The 15,090-nt window shown below is 47.6% G+C and overlaps 3 protein-coding genes across 8 annotated transcripts; 2 read left to right on the top strand and 1 right to left on the bottom strand.

Annotated features, from left to right (window-relative positions):
• Window positions 1–3,353: 3,353 nt before the first annotated feature.
• LOC115761122 (nucleoprotein TPR) lies at window positions 3,354–11,874 on the top strand. Of its 5 annotated transcripts, none has more exons than XM_030702764.1 (6): window positions 3,354–3,597; window positions 4,523–7,671; window positions 7,738–10,703; window positions 10,777–11,129; window positions 11,201–11,331; window positions 11,397–11,874. In XM_030702764.1, exons 1-6 carry the CDS (start codon window positions 3,447–3,449, stop codon window positions 11,745–11,747), a joined length of 7,101 nt encoding a protein of 2,366 aa, XP_030558624.1. In that variant the 5' UTR covers window positions 3,354–3,446; the 3' UTR covers window positions 11,748–11,874. The 5 variants fall into 5 exon arrangements, with proteins under 5 accessions (XP_030558624.1, XP_030558623.1, XP_030558622.1 ...); XM_030702763.1 differs by having other exon boundaries at window positions 11,198–11,331; XM_030702762.1 differs by having other exon boundaries at window positions 10,774–11,129.
• Window positions 11,875–12,247: 373 nt separating this feature from the next.
• Window positions 12,248–13,487, bottom strand: LOC115761124 (40S ribosomal protein S23). Its single transcript, XM_030702767.1, has 3 exons — window positions 13,413–13,487; window positions 12,802–12,961; window positions 12,248–12,580 (listed from the first exon to the last, which is right to left on the bottom strand). Exons 1-3 carry the CDS (start codon window positions 13,414–13,416, stop codon window positions 12,313–12,315), a joined length of 432 nt encoding a protein of 143 aa, XP_030558627.1. The 5' UTR covers window positions 13,417–13,487; the 3' UTR covers window positions 12,248–12,312.
• A 230-nt stretch (window positions 13,488–13,717) lies between these two features.
• LOC115761123 (ras-like GTP-binding protein Rho1) lies at window positions 13,718–15,089 on the top strand. 2 transcript variants are annotated; one of them, XM_030702766.1, is made up of 3 exons: window positions 13,721–14,112; window positions 14,502–14,732; window positions 14,797–15,069. In XM_030702766.1, the coding sequence occupies exons 1-3, from the start codon at window positions 13,957–13,959 to the stop codon at window positions 15,004–15,006; spliced, it is 597 nt and encodes a 198-aa protein (XP_030558626.1). In that variant the 5' UTR covers window positions 13,721–13,956; the 3' UTR covers window positions 15,007–15,069. The 2 variants fall into 2 exon arrangements, with proteins under 2 accessions (XP_030558625.1, XP_030558626.1); XM_030702765.1 differs by having other exon boundaries at window positions 13,718–14,112; window positions 14,502–15,089.
• Window position 15,090: the final 1 nt, after the last annotated feature.

The following is a 15,090-nucleotide window of genomic DNA, read 5'->3' as shown; positions in this document are numbered from 1 at the left end:
CCGAAGCGGCAGGCGTGTGTGCGGCAAGTTCTTTTGAATCAAATGAAACAGACTTATTTTAATATTCCTGTTTGCCGCATTGCGAGTATTTTAAATAGACGCCGATCGTCGAGCAAAGCTGAGCTGAGCTGAGCTGAGAGCTGCGACAGCTTCTACCTTTCCATCTCTCTCTGCTCTCCCCCCCCCCCCCCCCCCTGCTCTCCACCTGCTGCTGCTGCTCTGGACAGTTGTCGCATACACTGAAAGCACGAAAACCAGTTCTCGGCTTTTAATGTGTTGTGGGAGAGACGACTTTGCATTTGGTTTGTTTCAATTGGTGGAGACACACAAATGGCTGTGTGTGTTGGTGTGTGTGCCAGCCCCAAATACATGGCTTGCCCATACAAACACACACTTACACGCACACACACGCGCGCACACAGAGCAGCGTATGCAAATATTGTAATATGCGGAAACTTTGTAGCCAAGTTAAATATATATATTTATATATATATAAAATTATCAGAGTATCTTTCCTTTTGCACATTTGATAAAAGTCTTGACAGTATTTTATTATATTTTATATTATATATATATAAATATAATAATTAATTAATTGATAGTTATATAAATAAAACACATCATTTAAAAGTATTTATATAATGTATATATATAGAAATAAGAACGGTTGATAATAAAAATACATAATATATATAATCAAACTAAGTTTATTTATATATATTTTTACTTGATTTAACTGAATAGATTTCAACAATTAGAAGCAAATTTCTATGAAATATATATATAATTTTATATATATAAATATATATATATATGTATGAACATGGTTGTCTATCCCAGATTGGACATATATGGCAACTGCTCCTGAATGGGTTCACATAAATAAAACCCATAAAAAAGCTTAATCATATACACATAATATATATCAAATCACAAATATATATCTGTAAGATCATAATCTTTGATTTTTTTATTCAGAAATTAGGTTGTTAATTTATAAAAACTATTTGAAACGAATCTATCTATATCTGTAAGATCATAATCTCTGATTTCTTTTTCTCAGAAATTTCTAATTTATAAAAACTATTTAAAACGAATCCACATATTCCAAAAAAAAATTCCAAAAATCCCCTGCGCAATATTAGTTGGTATTATTCAGGCGTTGCCTCAATTTATAAAGACAATTAATATAGACCTTATATTAACTAAACTTTAATGACATAATAAGGAATACAAATTTCAAAATACCCCCATCTTATAAAATAGTTAAATATTAGCTGCAATTTGGTTATAAAACTCATGACTTGCAGCCAAAAGCCACCCTTAAACAAAAAACAGTCACGACTTGACGAAGTTTAAATACCCTTGCGTAGTTCTATTTATAACTATTTCTTTACTAAGCTAAAGAAATGTTTTCTCAAACAAAAACTTGGTTTCCGAACAATTGTTCCCATAGAATTCACCATATTATATATATATATATACATATATTAAATGTACAAATCAATTAAATATAGTATTAATTATAATATATATAATATATCAATAAGTTCGGTATTGCCTATAAATTGAGAGTGTAGTACAACTAGATGTGACTTTGTTTGATTAAAATATCTTTATAAAAAAAGCATAAGAACATATAAACAAATATTTTGGCACTTATATGATATGGTAGTCATCCGATCCTGGGGACTACGACATATGCACTGCCTAGAACAAACACAATCTTTGCTTGATAACAGCCAGATAGATAGACTTTAATTGTCCAAGAACCTAAATACAATATAGAATTAAAGGCATTAATTTATGTGCCTCACACACTTCGTAGTCAATATGCCCTTTGTTAGAGTATACAAATATTAATATTCAAATAGAGCCATATTTAATTTTTATATCATTCCTCCACCCACTTCGCATGCAGCCAAAACGCCGACCGATTCGTATCCAAAAAGCGATAAGCTTCTAAATTGCATACTTGCAACAACTTGGGCCAGGCCAAGCCCTCGACAGTGCCAGGTACTTGCCAGCCAGGTAAAAGTGCATTCGGCCACGCGTAAAGCTCTTAACTACACACACATATTACAACAGCAAAAAAACCGTCCAAAAAAAGAGCCAGGCACAGAGTTCATAATTAAGCGCCAGAATGCCAGAAACTGTTGGTCCTCAGTCGGCGACGTGGGTTAGATGCAAAAATATTTGTTTATCATATCGCGATAATTGCCGCCGGCGCTCGCTGGGTCCGTCGATTTATGCGCAGTGCCCAGACCCGGCCAGGCCAGGCCAGGCCAGCCCAGGCCAGAAAGCCAAGCCAGGACAGGAGACGGCGGCAGACTGGGCAACACAGCCCAGACCGCAAAAGCAAAGAAGAGAAAACGAAACGCGGCAAGCGTGTGCCGACCCCCTTTGAGTTGCTTGAGCTCAAGTCGGAGACTGTGGATGAGGATCAAAGCGTGCCTCGGTGGTGGGTACAAGTTTATTGGCGTGGCGCATGTGCAAATGGCTTCAGCTAAATGCATGGGCATGGGTCCAGGCAGCGGCAACCTCTGGCCCGCTGCTCCAAAAATGTGGGCGTGTGACACTTGAGTCGTTATCGCCAGCGAATCTCTGCCTAAATGCAGCAAAAAAAAAAAAGGAAAACAAATTATTGATAAGCAGATCGCCCGCCCGTTGCACTGCAAGAAATTCTCTGTTGGACACACAGCCAGCCGCTTGATTGGCGGCTATACGATTTTTCCCAGTGTACCCGATGATCGCAAAAACATATCGCTGTAGGTGCAGTTGCCTCTTATCAGAGATGAAGCGCGGCGGCACACGTTGGTCCAGACGCTGCCTCTGCCGTCGTTGAATGAAGAGCTACAGTGCACACATTGATGCTGATTGCTGTCTGTTTTGGATTTGCCTCAACGTTTCGGGTTATGTAAGCCAATAATGTGATGAGGTCGTTGTGTGCAATACCTGCCATAGCTTACCAGTCGCTGCGGTAGGTACCAGGTGGGTACCAGGCACTTGAATAACCTTAAATATAGAGCTATATAACAAAGGAATGTACTTATGCAACAGAAAATACTTAGTTTATGTTCATAAAATGACATTTTCTGCAATTAAAACTTATCATGGTTGTAAAATTATAAAAACCTAAATTCTAGAGCCCTTACAGTGGTATTTAAATTTTCGCGCCTTAACAGTGCTGTTAAATGTCCAGCTGTTATACTTTTACACGATGTGCAGCACTAACATGCGTGTAACGATGTATCGCTATACCGATTATTTTCGATTAGCACCTCTATGTAGTAATCGATGTCTCTAATTTTCTTTAGTACATCGCTAAGTCGGTATGGTGAAGAACGCTGAGTCGCGCTCGGATTTTTTTTGACAAAATAATATTGTGAAATTGTGTTAAAATATAAATTAAACTATTTAAAAGTGTTTCACGTGCTATTAGCAACATGGACTTTGACGGCACACAGTCGTTGAGCAGCATTTTACAACCGGAGGAGCTGCAACTAGTGCCAGACAATATACAGGGAAAATTGTCGGCTTTCATCGAGAAGTTTTCAGACGAATACTGCAAAGAACGTGCCGCTGCAAATCGCCTGAGTAAGTGCAGCAGTTGTATTTGTTTATATGAGTTTTATTTCTTATGTTAAAAAAGCCGGCACATGAAAGTAGAAATTCTGCAAAGCAACAAAAAAAATATCGGGCCGCAGCAAGTGTGTACACACTGACGTCAGCGTTGCGCATTGTAGTTCATTGTGATCAATATGTTTAAATCATGAATTTAAAGTGTTTAGCTTAATCAGTGAATTTTTTTAATTGTTATATGCAATTATAAAGCTATTCAGTTTCTCGATTGTTTGTATTTTCCATGTTAGGTGCAATCAGTTTGCGAGAATAAATTGCTGCGTCACGAAATTATTAAAATATGCTTTTATTGTTTGCCTGCTTTAATATATTAATAAATGAGGTTGTTTTGATGTGCAAAATAAGACCTAAAGTACCAAACGTATGTGTTTAACAAAACCAATCCAGCTGCCATGGTTCATGAAACACTGAACAGATTCGTTCATAAATCACTGAATATGTTCATTTGTTCAATTGAATAAAACAACTCCAGTTGATAGGTACACACTTGCCAGGTATATCGCAATTTTCGCAGTACGTCGCGTCGTTTGCAAATCTATTTTTTTTGCACACAAAGTTAAGAAAAAATTTGACAACTGAATATTGCGTTCAATAAATAAAAGCATTCCAAACATGGATCTCAGTGGTCCACAGTCGCTGGAACAGATATTTGCGCCGGCTGAGCTGGAACAGCTACCAACCGGCGTGCAGCAAAAGCTAAAATCCTATATTGATGGTTTTTTCGACGAATATTGCAAAGAACGAGCCGCCGCGCATCGTCTCAGTGAGTAAAGTGGCTTTGTTAGGGCATTAATTTACAACTATAAGCTATTTTTATTACTTGTACACAACTGCCCTGCATATGACCTGCCCTCATCACCTCTCTCTTTCCTCTTCCCAGGTGAAACAGAACAGAAGAATGAAGAGCTGCAAAGCCAAATACTCGATAACCAGGTAAAGTTCACCAAACTTGAGCAAAATGTAGCCGAGCTGCGCGCCCAGCTGGATCAAGTGTCTGCCGAGCGTGACCAGCTGCAGGAGTCTGTGAAAAGCTACGATCATAACTTGTCCACATTGCGCAAGGAGAAGGTGTCCTTTGTCGATGAGCGCGACTCGCTGCTTAAAGTGATCGAGCGGCAGAATGGCGAGCTTGAGCGGCTCAAGCAGGATCTGCAAACCTATCAACAGCAGCTGCGTGCGGCCATCACCGCCAAGTGTGAGGCCATAGCGCGCTTGGATGAGGTGCAGAGCAAGGAGGTGTCCCTGGACATCAAAGAGCGCCGGCTGGAGAGCGAGCGTTCCATGTTGCAGAACGAGATTCAGTTGCTCAGCAGCGATCTGAATCGCAACAATGCCGAGCTACAGAACTTGCGCCGCGACCATGCCATGAACATTATGCATCTTGAGGTGCGGCTCAAGGAGAAGTGTGACGAGCTGCAAATACTCCAAGGCCAGAACGCACAGTATTCGAAGACCATTGAGGATCTGAACAAGAAAATCGAGGCTCTCAATGAGACAATGTTCCAGCACAATATGGCAACCGAAAAGTTTGTGGATACGCTCAAAAAGGAACTCGACACGAAAGAGAAGCTGGTCGAGATCTACAAGAATACTGAATGCGAGAATATCACAGAGCGCAACGAGCTGCTCAAGGGCATCTCGGACCTGAAGCGCATGCTGACCGAAACCACCGATCAGTACGGCGAGCTGGAGACTGAGTTCCAGCTGGCGAAGCAGAACCATGCCGAAGAGCTGAACTCCATGAATAAGACAATTGATGCACTGAAAACAGAAATTGCACACGCCAACGATCTGCTGAAGGAGGCCAAGGAACAGAGCCTGGAGAACGCCATTTGCAAGCTGGCGCCGACGGCTGCTGTTGCCAGTCGCCTGATGCGCTCCGACATGTCGCTCACCGAGCTCTACTCGTTGTATGCCAAAAACTCAGAAGAGCTGGAAGCCAAGAATCGCGAGAACGCACAGCTCAAGCTGCAGATCAAATCGATTGTCGAGGAGATCAATGAGCGTGCGCCAGTCTTCAAGAAACAGGACGATGACTACAGCAAGCTGACAGAGGCGCACCAGCTGCTGCTGCAACAGCGCGATGAGCTGGTGGACAAGAAGCTGAGTCTCGAGCAGGAGCTAGAGCAGACGCACTTCGATGTCACGCGCCATGTCAAGGAGAACAAGAAACTGAAGCAGTCCCAGGTCGATCTGAGTCGCCAGGTTTGTCTGCTGCTCGACGAACTCAATTGCCTGCGTGCTGGCGTCAATCGGCCGCGCAACCAAACCCAGCCCGGACTTATACACAACTCGAGCGATGCCATCAGCCGAGATCTGGTCACCTTCGAGTCCATTGTCGAGTTGCAGGAGCAAAATGTCAAGTTGTTGTCGCTAATCCGCGAGCTGACCACCGAACTGGAGGCCAACGAGCTGAAGAATGATGAGCTGCAGCTGAAGGCATACGAGGAGAAGTTCGAGAAGGCCACAAAGCGTCTGGTCGAAATGGAGGAGGCCCTTAACCAGAAGAACAACACAATATCCACCCTGATGGCCAAGTGCGAGCGCTACAAGAAGTTCTACTTCGATGCCCAAAAGAAGCTGGGCAGTCAGATTATAGATCTGGACGACTCGACCGTGCTTATAGACGAATCGCAGGCGGACCAAGCGAAGGCAGTCGAGAACACGCAAAAGCTGGAGGCGGAGGCCAAGCTGGAGCGACGCATACGCAGCCTGGAGCAGCAGCTGGAGGATGAGTCGAAGAAGTATGCCGCTCTCAAGGAGAACTACGACTACTATACCAGCGAGAAACGCAAGAATGATGCACTCGTCCAGGATCAGTTCGATTCAATGCGCAAGGAGGTGCGCGAGCTGACCTCCGTCAATTGCAAGCTGATGAACGCCTCCGAGTTCCAAAAGGAGCAAATGGAACTGCTGCAAAAGGGCATCGCCACCTACAAACAGCAAATCGCTGCGCTGGAGGATCGCACCAAGAACTACGAGAAGACGATTATCAAGCACGAGCAGACCGTGCACATGCTCAAGGACGAGGTGATGACCGCACATCGCAAGCAGGCGGCCTCCGAAACGGAGACCCACAGCCTGCGGCACGAGAATCGCGTGCTCAAGGAGACAACTGCCCGGCTGCAGGCCGAAAAGGAAGGCTACAATCGTGAGCACCAGAGCCAGGCGCTGTTGCTGAACAATCTGGAGTTCATCAAAGCCAATCTGGAGCGTTCCGAGACAGAGGGACGCCTGCGTCTAGAGCAGCGTCTCGATGACACGGTGCGCGAGCTGTCCGCACAGCGTCGTCACTTCCAGGAGGAGGAGGAGAAGTTCCGCGAAACGGTCAACGAATTCAAGCGCCAAACGGAGACGGCCAACAAGCTGAAGGAGGAGGAGCGCCTTCAGGCCGAGAAGTGGCACCAGGAACTGATTAGCGTGCGCGAGGAGCTCGCCGTCAAGGTCAATCAGGTGAACGATCTCAGCAAGAAGCTGCAGGAGAGCCTAACCCCATCCAAGGACGAGAATCCCATCACAGCTGCCAACAAAAAGGCGCGTGAGTTCGAGCTGCGCTACGAGCAAGCCAGAATCGAAATCGATTCCCTGACCAAGGAGCTGGCCAAGGCACGCGAGCACGGAGATCAGTTCTACAAGATGTCGCAGTCCGCCGAAAGCGAAATCAAGCGCCTGCACGACATGCACGCCGATATCGTGGCCAAATCCGAGGCCGAGATCAAGAAACTCAAGAACTCCGAGGCTGAGCTGCAAACGCGCGTCACCGATCTGGAGGCCGAGGTGCTGCTCTCCAATGTTACCGAACAGAGCAAGACCACCAATCAATCGGATCAGCTCAAGGCTGCCCAGGAGGAGCTTAAGAATGTCCTGGAGAAATTGACCGAATCGGGTCGCACCATACGCACGCTGCGCGCAGAGAATTCCACGCTGGCCGAATCCCTGAATGCCGTCGAGGTGAAGTATGCCAATGAAATGGTATTGCACTCGGCTGACATTCAGGAGCTGACCAAGTTCAAGGCGGACTTCCTGAAGGTATGTGGGCTCTTCTATGCGATTCTCAGAAAATCAATTAATAATTACTCTTAAATTTGTTACCAGGTGCAAGACGAACTGAATCAACTGAAATGTGGACGCGAATCTCTGCAAGCGGCACACGATGAACTCCAGAAGGCAAATGCCGAGGCGCAGGGTCTGCTGCAAAAGGAGAAGGAGGAGTCGGAGAAACGTGTCGCCGACCTGAACGCACTCAACTCCAGTCTGCACGATCAGATCGAGGCGCTGACCACAAAGCTGGCCGCGCTCGCCCAATCTGCGTCCAATCAAAGCTCATCGCTGACGCTCAACGAATCGCTGCTTGACGGCGCCTCGACATTCGATATCAATAGCTCGACGTCTATGGATGAGGTCAAGAACAGTGAGCAGCTGCTGAAGATTATCAAGTTCCTGCGCAAGGAGAAGGATCTATACGCGGCCAAGCTGGACATTCTAAAGGCCGAGAATGCACGCCTCGTCTCCGAGCACACGATTCTGCAGAAGAAGGTGGACGAGCTGAACGGTTACCTCAAGCAGGAGCGCTCCAAGAGCGAAACCGATGTCGTCTCCGCGTCCAAGCACGAGGCAGTGCTGCGCAAAATAGAAACCCTCAACGCCATCACCGACAGCAATCGCATTCTGCGCGAGGAGCGCAACACGCTGACCAAACGCGTCGCCGAGCTGACGGAGCGCATCAGCAGCGTGGAGAAGGAGCTTTTCCCGCTGCAGTGCAGCAACAAGGAGCTGACATCCAAGATCGAGGAGCTGAATGTCGAGAACACCTCGCTGCGCACCGAGGCCATCAAGTGGCGGCAGCGTGCCAATGCCCTGGTCGAGAAGAGCAACCGGAATCCCGAGGAATTCAAGCGCCTGCAGGCGGAACGCGAGCATCTGGCCAAGATGCTCACAGCCGAAAAGGATGCGAGCAAGAAGCAGATCGACGAGCTGGCCGTGTTCAAGGCGCGTGTGGAAAACGAGCTGCCAGCGCTGAGCAAACAGCTGCAGCTGCAGGATGAGGCGCGCAAGAAGCAGCTGGAGGAGGCCACGGCGCTTAAGCAGACGAGCACGCGCCAGGCGCAGGACATTATGGAGTTAAAGAACCGCCTGCTGCAGAAGGAGGAGGAGCTGATGAAGGCGCAGGAGGAGCTCGAGTCCAAGGATAAGGTCATACAGGACAAGGACAGCAAGGAACTGATGCTGCGCAAGCTGGCCAAGCGCTACAAGGACTACTACACGGGCCTCCAGGCGCAGACCGGCGGCAACGATACCGTTGCCGAGCTGGAGAAGGTTCGCTCCGAGCTGGACGAGCTGAACAATCTGCTGCGCAACACCAAGGAGCAGCACGAGCAGCTGCAGAAGGAGCACGATGAGCTCAAGTCGCGCTCGAGCGTAGAGCAGGAGAGCGGCGAGTCCAAGCAGAAGATCGAGAAGCTGCTGCAGGAGCTGACCGTGACCAAGACCGAGCTGGCCAACCAGGAGACAACGCTCGCCGGCACCAAGACCAGCTACGACGAAACCGTGCTGCGTCTCGAGAAGGAGCTGCAGGAGCACATCACCAGCCACAAGGACATCAATGCGCGTCTCATGCGCGAAAACGAATCGCTGCACATGCGAATCAATCAGCTGCAGCGCCAACTGGGCTCCCAGCAGTCCACCAAGCCCTCAACCAGCTCGGTGGGCATGGCCGAAAAGGGCAACATATCGGAGTCCTCGCCGCGCACAGCCAACGTGAAGCCCATGTCCGGCTCGGCCACAGTGCAGCAATCGGCCACGGTGACGCCCTGGCGCGGCGGCGAGACGCCTCTGGCCAGCATCCGGCCCATTTCCGTGCAGAACAGCCGCACAGCTGCCATACTGCCCACCAGCCAGCAGCCAGGCGCCTCCACCTCAACCTCCACATCGACGTCCACCTCATCATCGGCAGCCGCTGCCTCGGGTAGCAGCAGCAGCAGCAGCAGTAGCTCCTCCTCCTCCTCCTCTGCTGTGGGCAACACAGCCCTGGTGCCGCCACAGCAGCAGGTGCATACCACGGGCAGCGCGACGCTGGAGTCCATGGCCTCCTCGTCGCCCACATCATCGCACACAGACTATATGCCCTCGACCAGTTCGGCGGCTGTGGCCGTTGCTGCAATTCCGCCCATGGGCGCCACGGCAGCGGCGGAGAGCTCCCATGAGGCGGAGAGTGTGCAGCATCCGCAGCAGAATGATGCACAAGTGTTTGTCGGCGGTGCACAGCAGCAGGTGGTGGCGCTGGTGTCACCGCGTGTGGAGGGCTCGTCGTCGTCCTCGTCGACCAGCACAACCACATCGACATCCACACAGAATCCAACTGTTCCTAGCGTCCAGGATGCCAGCAATCAACAGCAGCCCAGCACATCGGGCAGCAGCAGCAGCTCCTCCACGGTGGTCAGCAGTCACAGTCGCCATACGCCGTCCAGCAGCAATGTGACCACCACCCAGGCCGGCTGCTCCAAGAGACCACGCGATGTCGAGGGCGACTCCTCCACCAATGCGGAGGAGGGCGTGCCCGAGAAGATTGTCAAGCTGGCGAAACGGTTGCGTGCGCCCATGCACGGCGGCGAATTGTCTGCCGGGCATATTGGCGATTCCGGCATGGATGTTGACCAGATGCCGACGTCTTCGCAGCGGGACCAGGAGGATGATATTCAGGTCGTGGACTCCGATGATGAGGAGGAAGATGTGCTGGGGCCCATCGATGGCGGCGATGCCGAGCAGGAGGAGGGCTACGAGGATTCCTACGAGCAGGACAACGAAATGGAGGACAACGAAGGCGCCGATGCACCCGATCAACACAACGAAGTCGATATCGAACAAGTGCAGATGCAGGCCCAGGCCGAGAGCCAACTGCTCGAAGATTTGCCAGCCACCGTCTCGACCCAGGAGAATAACCAAAGCCAGGCCATAACCAGTGGCAGCGGCGAATCGAATGGACTCCAATTACCGCAGGCCGAGGCCAACTGGAAGCAGCAGGCGCCATCCACATCAACGGCTGCAGCACGTCGCACTGAGAGGTGAGATACCTGCAGGCTTCAACTCATCCGAAAGATTATGCTTATTATTTTCCCGTGTGTATCCCCACAGCAGTTCCGTGGAGATTGTTAGCTCGCCGCAGGTATCCAACTTTAGCGAGCAGCCCACATGCGTGGAGACGGAGGTCGATGGCACAGCTGTTGCGGAGGCTGCTGCGGCGGCGGCGGATGAGAGCGCCGCCGGCACCAGCGTCGATTGCACAGCTGCCGTTGCCAGTTCGCCGCAGAAACCAAATGAGGCCGCCGAGCAGAGCAGCAGCAGCAGCAGCCAGGCCGCCGAGGCCAAAGACAAGCCGGATGAAAGTGAAACAACGGGCGCGGAGAACGCAAGCGAGGCAGAGGAAGCCTTTGCCGAAGAGACAATCGCCGCTGGCCAGGCGGAGGAGTCTCAGCAGCTGAGCAATGAGAGTGAGTAGAGTGGAGTTGAGAGTCGACTGCAATGGTGGTAATATAATAAATAATCCATAAATCTTCAGCAGATCCCAATGTGGGTACAAGTCAGTCGGTGGAGCCAGAAAACCAGGATAACCAGGCCGAGGGGCCCTCCGAGGATAACGAGGGCGCCGATGGCGTCTCGTCAGAGGGCGAAAAACAGGCCGTCGAAGTTGAGGTAAGCTATTCGAAATATACTCATGTGTGTGTACACAAATAACAACTTAATGTGTTCCTTCCCAGGAGGAGGGTCGCGAAGCCGAGGCCACATCCCCCTCGGAGAACACACGCTTTCGCACGCTGCGCAGCACGGTGCCCACCCGCCGTGGCGGTCGTTCCCTGATGCGCGGCACCAATTCCAATAACAACAACAGCGGCAACACAAACAGGCCGGCACGCATTGTCTGGCAGCGCGACTCACAGCCGGGCAATATGCGCGGCGGACATCCGGGTAATCAGGATCCGAATATGCCAAGCGGCTCACCCAACTCCAATCGCATGTTCGCAAATCGTTCCCGCGGCCGTCGACCCATGCGTCGTCCTGGACCAAACAATTTCAATGCCGGTGGCGGCGGCGGAGGTAGTTACCCCTGAACGGGCGAAGAGTCTGGCACAGGCTGACTATAATCCATACTGCTAGTTTATAAGGCTCTAGGCATTTAAATATAATTATAAATACATATTATGAATAAGCCGCATACTGAAAATACATACTACACATATTAAATGCTCAACACTATAAAAAATCAATACTTTAACTTTGTCAAGAGAAATCTATAAACATTTGTAATCTTTTAAAGGATATGTAATCTTGAGCAGTATAAGCATCTAGTGCATAGTCATATCCGTCCGGTTTTATATTCATTTTGAATATCATTTCCTTTTATTGTTACCAAAGGAACTGTCCGTCGTCCTCATCTTAAAACCTTCAGTTAAGATATTTCAACTCAACTAAGCAATTATCACTATCTACTCCCAACTTTTTGGGTCAAGTCCCACCAGCGTCTGGCCACTATATCATATAGTTTTCATATAAGCCTTTGAATCTTCGATCTTTTCAATTTGCAAAGGAACTAAAACGTGTTTCATTTTTGTTTTTTTTCTTGTTTATTTAGTTTTGTAAAACCCTAACTCTGGAAAATGATAGATGTAACGTCATCTAAGATCTTGGGCGCTCCTTCTTTTCCTTGTAAAGTGCCAACAGGGAGACGTTGGCGACTTTGACGACCTTGAAACGGACACCGGGAATATCACCGACGGCATGACCCTTACGACCGAAACCGGCAACCAAAACCTCGTCGTTCTCCTCAATGTAGTTCAAGCTACCGTCACGGGGCACGAATGCGGTAATCTTCTTGCCGTTCTTGATGAGCTGCACTCGCACACACTTGCGGATGGCAGAGTTGGGCTGTTTGGCTTCAACGCCACTGCAAAAGCAATTAAGAAAGGGTTTCGATTAGTCGCGGGCGTAGATTCTTATAAAGCTTTGTGTCTAAAATGGATTTTTGTTGTTGCTACAGCCGATAACTCACAGTATAATCCTGTGATTTGATTTTCAAAATAAACAAAACACAAAAGTATACTGCGAGACATCGAATGCGTTGGCTTCAAATTAAAATAACAATAAATGAATAAAGCATCTACTTACACCTTCTCAAGCACAATACCCTTGGCGTGGGATGCACCACCGAAGGGATTGGCCTTCCATCTGGTGCCCAAATGAGCCTTCTTGTAGTCCTTGTCGGCCCAACGCTGGTCGCGACGGTGGTTCACATGCTTTCTGGCAGTGCGCAGACCTCTAGGCTTGCCTGTTAATTACAACAATATTGCGTTTAATTAGTTAAATTAGATTATAGCAAATTCAAAAACAACAAACACAATGTAAACAAATAGCCGTTGCAGCGGCGGCACTTTTAGGTTAGTTTGAATACGTCACTGTGAATTGCGCGTTGTGTGCAAAAATTTTCACAAATAACACTAGCAATAGTTGTGCTACATGTTAGTTTTCATGTTAAACAATCGTTTGACATACAATATTGCACGATTCTTTTGGTATTAATGGATTTTGGGCAACTAAGAAATTGCAGCCGAAGTTTTGCAAGTTTTCAGAGAGAGCGAGGTTTTAAACATAAAAAAGCGCCGGTGCGTTTAAATTCACTTACACTTGCTATTGCAGAACTATTTTAATTCGATTTGCACTTTGTTTAACGACGCAATTTGCGTATTTCTCACAAAATACACTCTTTTTCAACGACTCACCCATATTTTTCCAACTATCTCAGGCAATGGCGGAAATAAAAGAAAGAGGAAGAGCCTTTTCCTTCTTCTTCTTTGCAATTTTTGTAGGGCTGATAATATGATATCGATATATCGAAATGCCAACATTTGTGGTACGATAGTTTTCGGAACTGCCAATTTACGTGAACAACTCTGTGCCAAAGTGCTGCCCATCAAACTACAACATGAACGTAACTGTTATTCGAACATTAGCTACCCTACAAATGTTTGACACATTTTGTTACTAGGATTTCTATTTAGTTTACTTAACTTATTGTGTCTACTTAAGAATAAGAATAAGTTTATACAAAGTGCAGTAAAGCACTTCATTGGCAGATGCATATGCCATGGTATTTTCTTTGTAGCGCAGTATTCATAAACAAAATAGGTATTTCACATCGCCGCAATCACTAAACAAACGCACAGTTCCTTGGCAAACAGCATTTCCTTCAGTCATACGTTTAGAGTTAAAAAAAAAAAACCAAAACAATTGTTTTTCTAGTGCCTTCAATTGGTTATTAATATAATGAGTTCCATTCGCAAGAAACTGGTAATTGTAGGCGATGGGGCATGTGGCAAGACCTGCCTCTTGACTGTCTTCTGCAAAGACAATTTCCCCTTGGACTATGTGCCGACAGTATTCGAAACATATGTTGCGGATGTGGAAGTCGAAGGATCACAGGTTTGCACAACTATTTACGTATTTGCCAACAATTGCGCCTTTGTTTCTGTGCATGAGCAATGCTGCAAATATGCACTAACAATTGCACGCACTTATTTATTTATATGTATGCATATGTGTGTGTGTGTGTGTGTGTGTGTATACTGTGCGATATTTAGTACAGATCTTATTTTAGTACTCGCACTACGTGCCTGCCCCAGGCTGGGCCCCCATTTCCTCGCATGAATCACGTCGAGGTTGTTCGCATTCGCTGTTCATTTCTGGAGCAGCAGCTCGGTGCTCAAGTGCTTTTTAAATAATTGTTGCTTTTATGGGGCAACAGCATACATACATACATACATACATATTTGTACATTTGCCTATAATAATGGATTTCTGCTCGCTTCAAGGTGGAACTGGCGCTGTGGGACACAGCCGGGCAGGAGGATTACGATCGCTTGCGTCTGCTAAGCTATCCCGATACGGATGTGATTGTCATGTGCTTCTCCATCGATCTGCCGGATTCGCTGGAAAACATACAGGACAAATGGATACCCGAAGTGACGCACTTCTGTCCGAATGTGCCCATCATTTTGGTGGGCAACAAGCGCGACTTGCGCCATGATCCCGACACCATAAAGGCAAGTGCTCCGATCCAAGCTAACATTGACATTGAAGCTACAAAGCAGGCTCGTTCATTTTCAGGAATTATCCATGCAAAAGCAGCACACCGTCACGGCCGAGGAGGGGCTTACCATGGCCGAAATAGTCAATGCATTTGCCTATCTCGAATGCTCGGCCAAAATGCAGGAGGGTGTGCGCGAGGTGTTCGAAACTGCGACCAGAGCCTCCTTGCAGGTGCACAAGAAGAAGAAGCGAGCGAGATGTTTGCAATTAACGTGCAGACTACTCTAAAAATAATAATATTATTATTATTATTCTTGAAACTTTGCTGCTTGCCTTAACTTCCGCCTTCCATTTATATTTTGATATTATCAA

Source organism: Drosophila novamexicana, unplaced genomic scaffold, assembly GCF_003285875.2.
Source record: "Drosophila novamexicana strain 15010-1031.04,08,12 unplaced genomic scaffold, DnovRS2.1 tig00000462-arrow-pilon, whole genome shotgun sequence".
Classification (NCBI taxonomy): domain Eukaryota; kingdom Metazoa; phylum Arthropoda; class Insecta; order Diptera; family Drosophilidae; genus Drosophila; species Drosophila novamexicana.
This window is presented reverse-complemented; position numbering and strand designations above follow the sequence as displayed.

Excerpts from the sequence above, each read along its gene's own strand:
- LOC115761122 (XM_030702759.1), top strand. The coding sequence starts at position 3,447 with ATGGACTTTGACGGCACACAGTCGTTGAGCAGCATTTTACAACCGGAG. Across the intron at positions 7,672-7,737 it reads TCAAGGCGGACTTCCTGAAG|GTGCAAGACGAACTGAATCA; the intron begins GTATGTGGGCTC and ends ATTTGTTACCAG. Across the intron at positions 11,130-11,197 it reads TCAGCAGCTGAGCAATGAGA|CAGATCCCAATGTGGGTACA; the intron begins GTGAGTAGAGTG and ends ATAAATCTTCAG.
- LOC115761124 (XM_030702767.1), bottom strand. Across the intron at positions 12,581-12,801 it reads GGTATTGTGCTTGAGAAGGT|TGGCGTTGAAGCCAAACAGC; the intron begins GTAAGTAGATGC and ends TTGCTTTTGCAG.
- LOC115761123 (XM_030702765.1), top strand. The coding sequence starts at position 13,957 with ATGAGTTCCATTCGCAAGAAACTGGTAATTGTAGGCGATGGGGCATGT. Across the intron at positions 14,113-14,501 it reads TGGAAGTCGAAGGATCACAG|GTGGAACTGGCGCTGTGGGA; the intron begins GTTTGCACAACT and ends GCTCGCTTCAAG.